At 46.1% G+C, this 14,918-nt stretch overlaps 1 protein-coding gene across 1 annotated transcript in view; it reads left to right on the top strand.

Moving 5' to 3' along the window:
- The window catches only part of ankrd13b (ankyrin repeat domain 13B), a 219,567-nt gene that overhangs the window by 166,544 nt on the left and 38,105 nt on the right, over nucleotides 1-14,918 (top strand). The window contains exons 8-9 of the mRNA XM_034167937.1: nucleotides 6,264-6,345; nucleotides 7,180-7,244. Of these exons, the coding sequence (XP_034023828.1) occupies nucleotides 6,264-6,345; nucleotides 7,180-7,244 (147 nt within the window). The remainder of the gene's footprint in view (nucleotides 1-6,263; nucleotides 6,346-7,179; nucleotides 7,245-14,918) is intronic.

Raw genomic sequence — 14,918 nt, forward strand, 5'->3', positions numbered from 1 at the left:
CTGTGGCTCCTCTGGGGCCAACCACTATCACATTTTTTGGGATTGCAGTATTCTCAAATCATACTGGTCACAGATTTGCAATCATGTAAATTATGTTTTTGGCTCTAAAGTGTCGTTTACATTTGAATGCTTATATTTGGGAGATGTAAATGTTCAGAATTGGAGAAGGGATGAAACAAAGTTATTGGCAATCCTATTAATAGCAAGTAAAAAAGCCATCACAAGAAAATGTTGAAGGCAGACCCTCCCTCGGTGGAAGAATGGATAGAAATAGTCCACGATATCTACGAGATGGAAAAACTATGCTCCATCATTCAGGACCAAAGAGACTCTTTTTACGAAACATGGACAAAGTGGACAGAATATGTGAAATATACAAGATCGGACTTTACTTGAATAATATTTTTATCAATGAATACTGATTACTCATTTTCTGACCAAATGTAACAGCACTCTTCCCCATTGTTTTTTATTGTTTTGTTGTTTTTTCTTTCTTCTGTTTTCGTATATTTGAAAACTTAAAAATAAAAAAATTACAAAAAAAAAAAATTACTGATCTGGTTGATTTTCAAACAGTACAAATTGTGTATAAAGCAATAAACAGTTTACTTCCTGGAAATATTAAAAACGTGTTCTTTAATAGAGTAGGGGATTATAATCTGAGGGGGGGAGTTTAACTTAAAACGTCAGTGGGCACGTACAACATTAAAAGGTTTTTGTATTTCTGTTTGCAGAGTGAGGATGTGGAACAGATTGAGGGTGGAGCTCAAGCAATGTCCAAGCATGAACCAGTTTAAGCAGTGGTATAGGCACATGGTTTTTTCTAGGTATAGGGAGGAGGAAGGGTGTTGAGGGTTAGGGTGTTTTGTTGATCATTGTTTAGTTGTCCCCCTCTAGCTGCCACCTTAACGTGGTGGGGGAGTTTGCGTACCCGGATAATCCTAGGAGCTATGTTGTCGGGGCTTTGTGCCCCTTGTAGGGTCTCCCAGGGCAAACAGGTCCTAGGTGACGGGTCAGACTAAGGGCAGTTCAGAAGCAGACCAGTAAAAAATCAAGGACCGAGATGTCGCCCAGTATGGCGGAGCCGGGGCCCCACCCTGGAGCCAGGCCTGGGGTTGGGACTCGCGTGTGAGCGCCTGGTGGTCGGGCCTTAGCCCATGGGGCCCTGCCGGGCTCAGCCCGAAAGAGTGACATGGGCCCGCCCTCCTGTGGTTTCACCACCTGCAGAGGGGGCCATGGGGGTCGGGTGCAGAGAGGATTGGGTGGCGGTCGAGGGCGGGTGGCCCGGTGGCCCGGTCCGCACTCACAGCCCCTGGCTGTTGGGACGTGGAATGTAACCTCGCTGGGGGGAAGGAGCCTGAGCTTGTGCGGGAGGTTGAGAGATACCGACTAGAGATAGTCGGGCTCACCTCCACGCACAGCTTGGGCTCTGGTACCCAACTACGGGAGAGGGGCTGGACGCTCCACTTTTCTGGCGTTGCCCACGGGGAGAGGTAGAGAGCAGGGGTTGCATTGCTTATTGCTCCACAGCTCAGTCACCATGTGTTGGAGTTCACTCGAGTGAAAGAGAGGGTCGCGTCCCTACGCCTTCGGGTCAGGGACAGGTCTCTCACTGTTGTCTCGGCCTAAGGGCCGAGCGGCAGTGCAGAGTACCCGACCTTCTTGGAGTCCCTGGGGACTCCTTTGTTCTCCTGGGGGATTTCAATGACCACGTGGGCGGCGACAGTGAGACCTGGAGGGGGGTGATCGGGAAGCACGGCCTCCCTGATCTGAACCCGAGTGGTGTTCAGTTGTTGGACTTCTGTGCTAGTCACAGTTTGTCCATCACAAACACCAGGTTCGAGCACAAGGGTGTCCATAAGTGCACGTGGCACCAGGACACCCTGAGCCGGAGGTTGATGACCGACTTTGTCGTCGTATCATCTGACCTTCGGCCATGTGTCTCGGACACTCGAGTAAAGAGAGGGGCTGAGCTGTCGACCGATCACCATCTGGTGGTGAGTTGGATCCGCTGGGAGGGGAGGAAGCCGGTCAGACATGGCAGGCCCAAACGTATCGTGAGGGTCTGCTGGGAACGACTGGCGGAACCCTCTGTCAGCGAGGTCTTCAACTCTCACCTCCGGGAGAGCTTCTCCCAGATCCCGGGGGAGGTTGGATACATGGAGTCCGAGTGGACCATATTCTCCACCTCCATTGTCGATGCGGCCGCTCGTAGCTGTGGTCACAAGGTCTCTGGTGCCTGTTGCGGCGGCAATCCCCGAACCCGGTGGTGGACGCCGGAGGTAAGGGATGCTGTCAAGCTGAAGAAGGAGTCCTACTTGTCTTTGTTGGTAGGTGGGACCCCGGAGGTAGCTGACAGTTACCGGCAGGCCAAGCGTGCCGCAGCCCGTGCAGTCGCAGAGGCAAAAACTCAGGTCTGGGAGGAGTTCGGGGAGGCCATGGAGGAGGACCATCGGTCGGCCTCGAAGAAATTCTGGCAAACCGTCCGATGCCCCAGCACTGTCTACGGTGCGTGTGGGGAGCTGTTAACCCTGACTGGGGATGTTGTCAGGTGGTGGAAGGAATACTTCGAGGATCTCCTCAATCCCATCGTCACGTCTTCCGAAGAGGAAGCAGAGACTGGGGAGGCAGACTCAGCCATTACCCAGGCCGAAGTCACCGAGGTGGTTAGAAAGTTCCTCGGTGGCAAGGCTCCTGGGGTGGATGAAATCCGTCCTGAGTACCTTAAGTCTCTGGATGTTGTGGGACTGTCTTGGCTGACATGCCTCTGCAACACTGCGTGGCGGTCGGGGACAGTGCCTCTGGATTGGCAGACCGGGGTGGTGGTCCCTCTGTTTAAGAAGGGGGACCGGAGGGTGTGTTCCAACTACAGGGGATCACACTCCTCAGCCTCCCCGGTCAGGTCTATTCCAGAGTAGTGGAGAGGAGAATTCGACCGATAGTCGAACCTCGGATTCAGGAGGAGCAGTGTGGTTTTCATCCTGGTCGCGGCACACTGGACCAACTCTACATGCTCCATCGGGTGCTCGAGGGTTCATGGGAGTTCGCCCAACCAGTCCACATGTGCTTTGTGGATCTGGAGAAGGCGTTCGACCGTGTCCCTCGGGGCACCCTGTGGGGGGTGCTCCGGGAGTACGGTGTCCAGGGTCCTTTGCTAAGGGCTACCCGGTCCCTGTATGACCGCAGCAGGAGCTTGGTTCGCATTGCCGGTAGTAAGTCAAACCTGTTTCCAGTGCACGTTGGCCTCCGCCAGGGCTGCCCTTTGTCACTGGTTCTGTTCATTATCTTTATGGACAATTTCTAGGCACAGCCAGGGTGTAGAGGGGGTCTGGTTTGGGAACCACAGAATCTCGTATCTGTTGTTTGCAGACGATGTGGTTCTATTGGCTTCATCAAATCAGGACCTTCAGCATGCACTGGGGTGATTTGCAGCCGAGTGTGAAGCATCTGGGATGAAAATCAGCACCTCCAAATCAGAGGCCATGGTTCTCGACCGGAAAAAGGTGCTTTGCCCTCTTCAGGTCGGTGGAGTATCCTTGCCTCAAGTGGAGGAGTTTAAGTATCTCAGGGTCTTGTTCACGAGTGAGGGACGGATGGAGCTTGAGATCGACAGACAGATCGGTGCAGCATCTGCAGTGATGCGGTCGCTGTATCGGACTGTTGTGGTGAAGAGAGAGCTGAGTAGGGGCGCAAAGCTCTCGATTTACCGATCGATCTACGTTCCGATCCTCACCTATGGTCATGAGATTTGGCTCATTTCAATTTCAATTTATTTTCATTTATATAGCGCCAAATCACAACAGAGTTGCCTCAAACCGCTTCACACAGGTAAGGTCTAACCTTACCAACCAACAGAGCAACAGTGGTAAGGAAAAACTCCCTCTGAGGAAGAAACCTCAAGCAGACCAGACTCAAAGGGGTGACCCTCTGCTTGGGCCATGCTACAAACAAATTACAGAACAATTCACAGAACAATTCACGGACGAATATACAAGAAATGCTATTGGCGCACAGGACATGAGGATTGATTGATTAATTTAAACCCAAATCAGTGTTCCTGAGAACCAAACGTTATATTGGTGACTTAATGTGCAGTAGATGCAGGTTTACTTGCATCAAATTATATTTTAGTTTATATTAAGACACTATCGTTTGTTCTAAAAGCACAATTGCTGAAGTCAAATGTTTAGATAAATGTAGAGGGAGAACAGTAACAGTCCAATAAAAATATGTGGTTTTACCAACCAGTAATAACACCATATTCTAATCCATGTGACAGACTGTGTATTATAGTTTTGTCATCTTACCAATATGGGAAATTAGAATCTTACAGACAACTTTTATCATCCCGATACAAATTGTGTGAAAAGACTCTAATCTGGGGTGGAAAAATTAGCCTGACCCAGCAAAAAAAAATTGGGGGGGGGGGATTTTTTTTGTTTTGTTTTGTTTTTTTTGGGGGGGGGGGGGGGTATATAGGCCTGAAAATGCACCAGAATGCATCTGAGAGCATCTGAGATTTCAAATTTTTCTGGAGGGAACCCCCAGAAAAACATGCAATTTATTATTCAAATATTAAATACCCTAGATTCATCGTCAGCTCTAAGGTAATGCTTCATGGGGCTGCTGTTCACCCCCCTGCCTCCCCACCTTCAAATAAAAGATTTCAGCAGCTGCATTATCATTATACCACCAAAAGAAAACTTGAATGTCACACTACAATCACCATTCCTGGACTGATGTGGCCCTATAGCGCCCCCAATGTCCAGAGTACCCTGTGCATTGTAATAGTCTGTGATCAACTGAGAAAATTCACACCAGTAGCATAATCCAGTTTATTTGATTCAGTCTCTTTTCTTTGTTATGCGCTAGCATGATTAAAATGGAACTGTTCCATGACAGCAGTTCTGTCCAGAAACCAGAACCTGGTGAAATAGCAGCACAGGTTCATACCCAAGTCATCACATTTTGATGCAAACAGTTCACGTTGACAGAACATCAGTATGTAATGAGACGGGTAGCCCTCTTGTGTCACTGTGTGATGCACGGGGGAAACCTAACCCTAACAAAAATGTAACCGTAACACCAGGAGCAGTGAGTAAGTTTCCCCTTGTAGAGCTGGAGCTGTATCAGGAAGGGTGTCCAGCATAAAACCGGAGGCAGCTTAAAAGAACTATTTAATTTATGTCATGTTTTAACTTTTTTTTTTCACTGTGAGGTTCAAGTGCATAAATTTAGATATTTTAATGTGGAGAATCCTCTATAGCAGTGTGTCAGTGTGGTGGCCAAGTGGTTCGTGTGGTTGTTATAACCAATTCAAGACCACCCTTGCCCATTCTCCATTTAACATGGTGTGTCAGGAAGGGGATCCGGCATAAAACTTGTGTCAAATCTACAGTAGTGACCCAAAAGGAAAAAGAAGTTACTTTGAACATAGAAATTCCTGAATTCCTTTAAAAAAAAAATTATAAAATGTTGAAATAGACTGGCGACTTACATAGGGTGTACCCTGCCTCTGGCCCAGTGACTGCTGGGATAGACTGCAGCACCCCACCCCCACCCCTTACTTCTTGTGACCCTTAACTGGACTTAAAAATAAATAAGTGTGTGGATTTGAATAGATTCCTTGCTTTGATCCCATGAAGATCAATAAGAGATAAGTGTCAGACATTCAGGATCATCTGTTACTGGCGAATTAAAAGCACATTAGAGGGACTCTTAAGTCACATATACTGTTTAAACTCCTCCCCTCTGGTTGACGTTACAGAGCTCCGTACGTCAAAACAACCAGACACAGGAACAGTTTCTTTCGACAGGCCGTCACACTGATGAACAATTTAACCTGCCAAAAAAACTCACTAATTAATTTACCTCATGTACAACGTCACACATTTTCATACTTTCACACATTCTTTTTATTCTCTTATTGCACATTTTATTTTACTTGCACATCTCATTTGCAAATTTTATCACTGTGAATTATTCAGTGTTTCGTGTATATTTATACATGCCATACAGAGAGAGTGCAACTCAAACCAAAGTCAAATTCTTTGTATTCTGTGGATACTTGGCAAATAAAAGCGATTCTGATTCTACATTTCAATCGTCTGTATTATTGATTTAGAATGACCAAAGTAAAGTAATCACTTCTAGGCAGTGGCTGTCCTCTGAAAATTATATTTTTACCTGAAAAAGTGTGATTAATACACAACACTGATGGTTCAAATCCCCTGATGTAATGGTTTTGTGTCCTCCTGTTTCAGGTGTATGCAGCATCCAATGTGGAGCTGATCACTCGGACCAGAACTGATCATCTTTCAGACCAGAACAAAAACAAGACAAAAGGTAAATCACTTACAGTGTGCATAATTCCTAAATGGTCCATGCCATATCTTGACGACAATAACTAATGAATGAATGACTCACCCTACTGCTTTTGTGCTCTTTTTCACAATTTTGCCCACTGAAAGTCAAGAAAATCAATACAGCTCCTTCTTGGAATAGATAAGCAGCACTTTAATTGGCCACATACAATAATGAGCCCTTTTAAACATCACCACAGCTGCACTAACAATTAAACAAATTAATGGGCTGTTGCATTACGTTTGCTTTTTGTTTTTTATCATTTCACTCTGATAAATACAACGTAGAGTGTTAGTGTTTCTGTGTTCTCTGAAATCAAACCCTTTACTCATCATGATCCAAGCACGACAGAAGGCCCCCTGAGATGTACAACTCTTAAATTAAACAAACAGGAGTTAGGCTTTAATGATCATTTTTGAAAGAGTTATTCAAGGTGCAGATTGGCTTTGCCTTATTTTGACATTTACAAGAGTAGTAAATTTTCCTCAAAGTGGATATTGTCACATTGATTGTTTGCTTGTTGACAAAATTTGTGAATTTTTTAGTTTTACTAACACATGGTAGAGGGTCAAAAGGCTGCTGTATTTATTGCAGTAGAATAGGGAACATATATGGAGTTTAACGCTGATTGTAAAATTATATTGAAAAATTAAAGCCAGAAGCCTCTGAAATCACATCATGATTGTTTCATTTCAACTTCCTTGTAGTAGTGCAAAGAGGTAACATTGCAAAAATTGTGTTCCTTTACACATATTGTCCAGACTGCAGCTGTAATCGTTATGTCTAACACAGGCTTGTTTCTGTATCTGTGACCAGGTGGGAAGACTCCACTACAGAGCTTCTTAGGGATTGCTGAGCAGCACATGGGCTCAAACAACGGAGTGAGTTGACCGTTTATTTGCACATTTCCTTTCATTCATTCATTCGATCATTCATTCATGTGTTCATTTTCTGCTGCTTATGTGTGTCCATGCTCTTTTAGACATTACCCAAAGATCATGACCATGCATGAGGACAGGAGTGTCTGGCATGATTCTTCTCATTGTCAAATTTCATTTTTGGTGATTGTTCAGTTGAAAATATTGATACAGTTTACGGGTTCTGTTGCTGACAAAATTATTTCTTAGGAAGCTATTTGGGAACATCACTTACCATCCTAGTGATATTATTAATAAATAGTTTTTTGTTTTTCATCTTCACCATTATCATAGTCATACATCTGTGTTCAAGTGATGTTTAGTGGGTGCCTGAACTGTAGCTGCTGATTGTAAATCTATCTATAAAGCAAGAAACGTCTGTATTTTCGAGAGGTGGTTATGGAACATTTGTCTGCCTGGGTTGTTGCCATCCAAAACCCATGGTGGTTCTATGCCGTATGCCATGGTAGATGCTGGGACACATGGCACCAGCGCATGCTCCAAACTTGACTTGCTGACCATATATTTAGTGGCGGCGCAAAACTGTTGACTGGTTTTATTACGTTGAACCCGGTCATGTTCTGTGGGGAGGCTCAATTGTCTTTGCAGATTTTCATTTTGAGTCACTTCTGCTGAAAGAGTTTTAATCAGACTTGAAGTTGTTCTGATTTGTGAAATCACCCGCTTAAGCCTGGTTCACACGGCAACATAATTAGGCTGATATCTGACCTGATCTTCCCCTTCCAACAATCTTAAAGATGCCCTGACAATCGTGATGACGCTAAAGATAATCTTATCAGATATTCCTGCCGTGTATGCTGTGTTAAGAGTGCTCTGATCTGCTCAGAAGGACGTCAGGAGCGCTCTGATCACAAATCGGGGATATTCATCATGTTGGATATCACAGCATGTGATGTCCCCCGACCACAAACCAGCACGCAGCCTGCTGAATGTGATGTGCAGCCAATCAGAAAGTGAGGTGACGGACGCACGGAGCGGAAAATAAAATCAAAACAGCTGTACTGACTTACCAGAAAGTGCGGTGGTCACGCTGTCTCCACACCTTTAAAGAATGCCTTTTCTTTTTCTTTTTGTATATTTTTCCCTCTGTTTTAAATAGTCCACAAACTGTCTGTTTACTCTGAAGTCACGTTTAATCTCGAGAGATTTTGCGAGATTTCCTGTCTGACCTGGGAATGTTCGCATGTGGTGTGTTGACTTCACCGTGTGGCTGAACACCACACACTGTACGACCAAACCTGTTAGATCTATGTTTTTTTTATCTTCACGTATGGTCTGTCTGGTTTTGGAAACCTACAGATAATTTTAAAATCCTGCCATGTGAACCAGGCTTTAGGTGACATTTGGTGTGAAAACTGGCAGACTGTTGATTTTCCAGGACACATGAATGACTAAACTCTAAAACTACGTTTAATGGACTGCATGCTGAAAGAATTGGTACGTAAGAGATAGAAGCTCTCCTTCTTCGCTCATGCGTGGCAGCTTGGATGCCCTCCAGTCACTGTAATCAGCATTATTCACTCTCAGTCTCCACAGTATACAGGCAACTGAGCCGATAAATCAGTGTAACAAACCAACAAAAGTATCTGTTTAGTGGTGAAAAATGCAGCACTAATAAAACTGGATTTATGTTTTGGCTAGGGAGAGCAAAGCTTTCTTTCAGTGGGCTGTTTAATATGTCAGCAGGTTATAGCAAAACAGCACTAGGTGGGGAGGGTTTGTCCCAGTGCAGACAATGGCACAGAAATCACCACTTGGCGAAGGGTTTTGATCAAGTCATGGAGAATTTTTACTATTTTTAAGGACCTGTATTTAAAATATTATTTTAGGAAATTAATTTCTTGAGGTTACATAGTTTTATTTTAATTTGTTGTTCGTATATTTTACCGCTTACAGTCCAACATTCCCAAAAGTTCTACATTAATGTCAACTCTAATGTAAAAAAAGGCATTTGCAAAACCGAAAAGGTTTATTAAGTTGTAATTCAAGTTGACAACAGTGTGATATAACCGGGTGCCAGTAGATGGTAGTGTTCTATGCATTTTGACCCCGGTTTTAATATAAATGGTTCCCTGATGGTTTTTGAAGTTAGCTGAAAAGCTAATCTGCGAACAAAAAAGTTAGCTTTGCTAATTAGCGGATTAGCGTAACTGTACCCACCATTGACTGTATTAAATCTGCACCTTACGTTGTTGACTGTCATACTGGATTTAACATTCAGATATGGCATAATGTTAGTGCTAAGACAAGTTGTAGGTGGTGAAAATCAAATTTTACAAATCGTGTCTTAGCAAGATCTTTCACAAAACATATAGAATCTTTTCATTGCTGGGTCATCATAGCAGATCCAGTATGAATCTGCATACTATGCTAGATACCCTTCCTGTCACAATTTCTCACAATTCCAGATGTACATGGAGAAGGGGAGGCCTTGAACTGGAGACCTTTTGTATAGGACTCACAGTAATAATAACCTCTTTCACCACCGTATTGCCTAAGGTGGTATTAAGCATAATGCAAATAAATTTTGTTCCTTTTGATGCTGTTTTTTGCAGCTTCCATGTTTCAAAGATACGAGGTCTGTTAGAAAAGTATCGGACCTTTATATTTTTTGCAGAAACTGTATGGATTTGAATCATGTGCGCTTGCATCAGCCAAGCTTGAACCCTCGTGCACATGCGTGAGTTTTTTCATGCCTGTCGGTTGCGTCATTCACCTGTGGGCAGGCTTTGAGTGAGCACTGGTCCACCCCTCTCATCGGATTTTCATTGTCAGGAAAATGTCTGAACGGCTGGAGCAGCGCTGCATCAAATTTTTCAAGAAACTGTGTGAGACAGCCAGGTGGAAACCATTCGGAAAATTCAGATGATTTTCGGTGAAAATCTTATGGGCATCACACAGATTAAGGAGCATTACAACCGGATTAAAGATGGCCCACAGCAGCTGAGGGCGCGCTGTGCTTCGAGCGGCCATCGACAGGCTGAAATGACCAGATCATTTCCAAAGTGAAGGCTGTGTTGATCCGGGACGTCATGTGACTACCAGAGAAATGGCAGAAAAGGTGGACATCAGCCATTTTTCGTCAGATTCCGCTGTTACAGGAGATTTTGTAATGAAAGACGTGCGGAGGCATTCGCACGTCAGGACGAAGCCGCAATGGCGGAGAACAAAAGCAAGTCCGTGTTGGAAGTCTCACGGGACATGTTGTGACATGCCCAGCTCTCCACAATTTCTCGGATACTCACTCGACTAAAGCCACCGAAAGCCGTCTGAATCTTCTGAATGGTGGAAGACCTAATGCCACACAGATGCCATAACGGCATATGTGTGATGCCCAAAGTTTTTTTTACCAAAAGCCATCTGAATTTTCCGAATGGTTTCCACCTGGCTGTCTCACACAGTTTCTTGAAAAATTTGATGCAGCGCTGCTCCAGCCATTCAGACATTTTCCTGACAATGAAAATCCGACGAGAGGGGTGGACCAGTGCTCAATCAAAGCCTACCCACAGACGAATGATTCAACCGACATGTTATGTGTCGGACGCGGGCGGAGAACCGACCAGCGTTTGACAGGACCCAGCAAAAAGGAAACAGAGCACGGTTCAAAGGATAACAGAATTTAATGACATAACAGTGAGTGCTAATTAATAACAAATAAGTGCGCGGTCTGGCGAGGTGGAAGAACGGTGCGCTCCCAGCAGCACAAACGGTCCGGAGCCAGAACAGTTCGGACCCAAGGACCCCGCCGACACCCCCCAGGTGGCCGCGACCAACCGAGTCTGTGAAAGAAGAAACCATCATGTGAGTCCACCACTCCACACACAGAGAGACCACTCAAAGGTGTACATAAACAGCAAACACTTCCTGGCTTAATCACCAATCAGCTTCCCACCCTGCAGGCATGGAACACCCAGTTCAATTCTCCACTGCAGTGGAAGCTGATTAAACGACTAACATAACAGCTCAATATAATAAGGTGTGAGGGACACCACATTTACTGACTGTACTCATGTTAGTCACAAAACCTAAAGTACCTCAGGAAGTGTGCTGACGAGCGTGAGACCTCACCTCCTCCTCTTTCACAGACCATGGCATCAAACCTGGTACGGTCTCTGCATCCATGATGATGAGATGGTTCTCTGAACGTCGATCTCACCCGTCTGGTCACAAGGTCGAGTCTCTGGCAAATACACACTGTGTACTCCAGACTTAAATGCAACCATGCCCCAATCCATAAAGATGCACCACAGCTGTGAGTCCTGACGAGCTGCACATGACCAGCCTCAGGTGATCAGGGTGAGGTCCTAATAACTCAGCCACACAGCCACTCAGTCCTGAACGCATGCCACCTGGAAGGAAATACAAAAGACAGAGAACAGAAGACAGAAACAAAAGGCAGCCAGGCACCCCAGCCATACAACAGCACCCCACCCTCACGGGAAGCCTCCCGGCGACCACACAAACCTGGCCCAGGAAAAACACCCCCCTCCAGGGACCATGGCTGGAAACAGTATCTGCATTCATCTTCCAACTGAATCTTCATTTAACAGAACTGTTGACGTCTTCACCTCTGACTGCATCTTTGCCTTTGTTTCTGTCATTCAGTTTGCACAGGTATGGCCAGGAGATCTTGAACCTGTGCGGTCAGCCTTTGTCCGACCTTGTTTAAAGTCTGTTTAGTCATAAAACAAAAAAGACAAACACAAACAACCAAACCACCCCCCCCCCCCTCCCCAGAGGACCATCCCATCAAACCCTGGGAAGAGGAGAAAAGAAAAACACAACCCAAACTTAAGCTTGCAAACAAAAAACGCTAACACCCCCCCCCGGACGACATGTAGGGACCAACACCCCCCAGAGGACATCCTGCCAGCTCCAGGAGTAATAACCACAGCCGAGGTCCCTCTGGGATCCAAAGTCACCCACGGGGACTCCCAGCGCCTCCCAGAGGACCGTTCCATCAAACCCCAGGAGACGCCCCACCTCATGACTAACAGACCCAGCCCCGGCCGTCCATGGCTAGATGGACCCACAGCCCTTTCCCCCCCAGAGGACACCACAGTCACACCCTGAGGGCGGAAACTGGGGGGAAAAACAAAAGAAAAAAAAAAACATACAAACAAAACAACCCCACCCCCTCGGCGCAGTGGAAAAAGGAAGTACGTCCAGTGTCACCAACCACGACTATACCCCAGAAGTCAACCGGGAGGAGTGGAACAGCGGTAATGGCAGATGGCACAAAACGGCGCCACCCCTCCGACTTCCAAACCAGCCACCAGCTGCGGGTATATTCCACTGCCCCAAATCTCAGCTACGCCGATGGCATACGGCTCAAAGGCGCGCTGAAGCCGGAGGTGGAACAGGGAATCAACAAAAAAAAACAACACCCCGAACCCCCCCACCCCCTCCCGGGTGCAGAGGTTATCTGGGAAATGCCCAGCATAACCAAACTGCACCACTCCAGCAACGCCGACAACCTACGGCTCACACGGCTGGAGCCAGAGGAGAAGAGAGGGCACAAGAAAAACAAAAAAAACAAAGAAAAAAGAAAAAACAACCCAATTACCCCCCCATCACCCCCCAGAGGGCCGTCCCATCAAACCCTGGGAGGTGAAACCAAAAGAAATAAAAAGAAAGACTAACAGACTAACATAAGGTTACCTGAGTCCTGTCTATACTCCAGACAGCCTGCAAGGTCACGATCCCAGAACACTAATAGTGTAGAAAATCCCACACAAAAACCAACTCAAAAAACACCCACAAAAAATGAACCAACACAAAACTAATAAGTGACTTATACCGTTAAGCTCAAACAAATGGAACACACCTGTTCCACCTTAAGAGCAATAACGGTAATGTGACTCAGTCACCAACAGGGGGAGCCAAAGTGCTAAAAATAAAAAACCCCTTTGGTAACCGAGAAAACAACTCACGCTGCTTTCCCTGTGCGCAGCTACGTGTAACACACAACCAAAATGTGCTTCAACTAAATTACGCCGGAGCTGACACAACAGATGCAATAGCTATCTTCACCCGGGGAGACGGGGCTACAACTGTAACAACAGGAAGCACAGCGACCCGTGCCACAGAACTCCGCCGTGCACGTTCACCCATTACAGACACACTCATGCAGCTCCCGTTTTACCTCTTATCCGGTCGAAGTGTGATGCGAAGCCGTCGCTATTCACACTCCACAACAACCCACGGATAAGGCAACACCACAGGAACACGGCTGCAAGAGAGCTCAAATCACTATTCCATAATGGGTTCTCCTACACGCACCATCCGGGCGGAGAGCACCCGCAACTGATCCGGATAACTTCTGGCGTCTGCTGCCGCCTTCCCGGCGCAGAACCGCCTCTGCTATCGTTGGGTCCGTGATGTATTGGCCAGAGACTACTGTTATGTGTCGGACGCGGGCGGAGAACTGACCAGCGTTTGACAGGACCCAGCAAAAAGGAAACAGAGCACGGTTCAAAGGATAACAGAATTTAATGACATAACAGTGAGTGCTAATTAATAACAAATAAGTGCGCGGTCTGGCGAGGTGGAAGAACGGTGCGCTCCCAGCAGCACAAACGGTCCGGAGCCAGAACAGTTCGGACCCAAGGACCCCGCCGACACCCCCCAGGTGGCCGCGACCAACCGAGTCTGTGAAAGAAGAAACCATCATGTGAGTCCACCACTCCACACACAGAGAGACCACTCAAAGGTGTACATAAACAGCAAACACTTCCTGGCTTAATCACCAATCAGCTTCCCACCCTGCAGGCATGGAACACCCAGTTCAATTCTCCACTGCAGTGGAAGCTGATTAAACGACTAACATAACAGCTCAATATAATAAGGTGTGAGGGACACCACATTTACTGACTGTACTCATGTTAGTCACAAAACCTAAAGTACCTCAGGAAGTGTGCTGACGAGCGTGAGACCTCACCCCCTCCTCTTTCACAGACCATGGCATCAAACCTGGTACGGTCTCTGCATCCATGATGATGAGATGGTTCTCTGAACGTCGATCTCACCCGTCTGGTCACAAGGTCGAGTCTCTGGCAAATACACACTGTGTACTCCAGACTTAAATGCAACCATGCCCCAATCCATAAAGATGCACCACAGCTGTGAGTCCTGACGAGCTGCACATGACCAGCCTCAGGTGATCAGGGTGAGGTCCTAATAACTCAGCCACACAGCCACTCAGTCCTGAACGCATGCCACCTGGAAGGAAAAACAAAAGACAGAGAACAGAAGACAGAAACAAAAGGCAGCCAGGCACCCCAGCCATACAACACGACAGGCGTGAAAAAACTCACGCATGCGTACGAAGGTTCAAGCTTGGCTGATGCAAGCGCACATGATTCAAATCCATATAGTTTTTGCAAAAAATAAAAAGGTCCGATACTTTTCTAACAGACCTCGTACGTTTGATCTATATCTTTTGACAGGGGTATTGTGGTCTAACTATTGAATTACGTATTGTTTTCAGTCATGTTTCCATCCAAATGTATTGTTTCCATTGTCTACTACTGCTAATATTATTACATTCAGCAAGGAGGTTATGGTTTTGTTGGTTTTCAGCAGTATGACATGAATGGATTGAAATGAGATTTGGTG

Source organism: Thalassophryne amazonica, chromosome 4 (genome assembly GCF_902500255.1).
Source record: "Thalassophryne amazonica chromosome 4, fThaAma1.1, whole genome shotgun sequence".
NCBI classification, from domain to species: Eukaryota; Metazoa; Chordata; class Actinopteri; order Batrachoidiformes; family Batrachoididae; genus Thalassophryne; species Thalassophryne amazonica.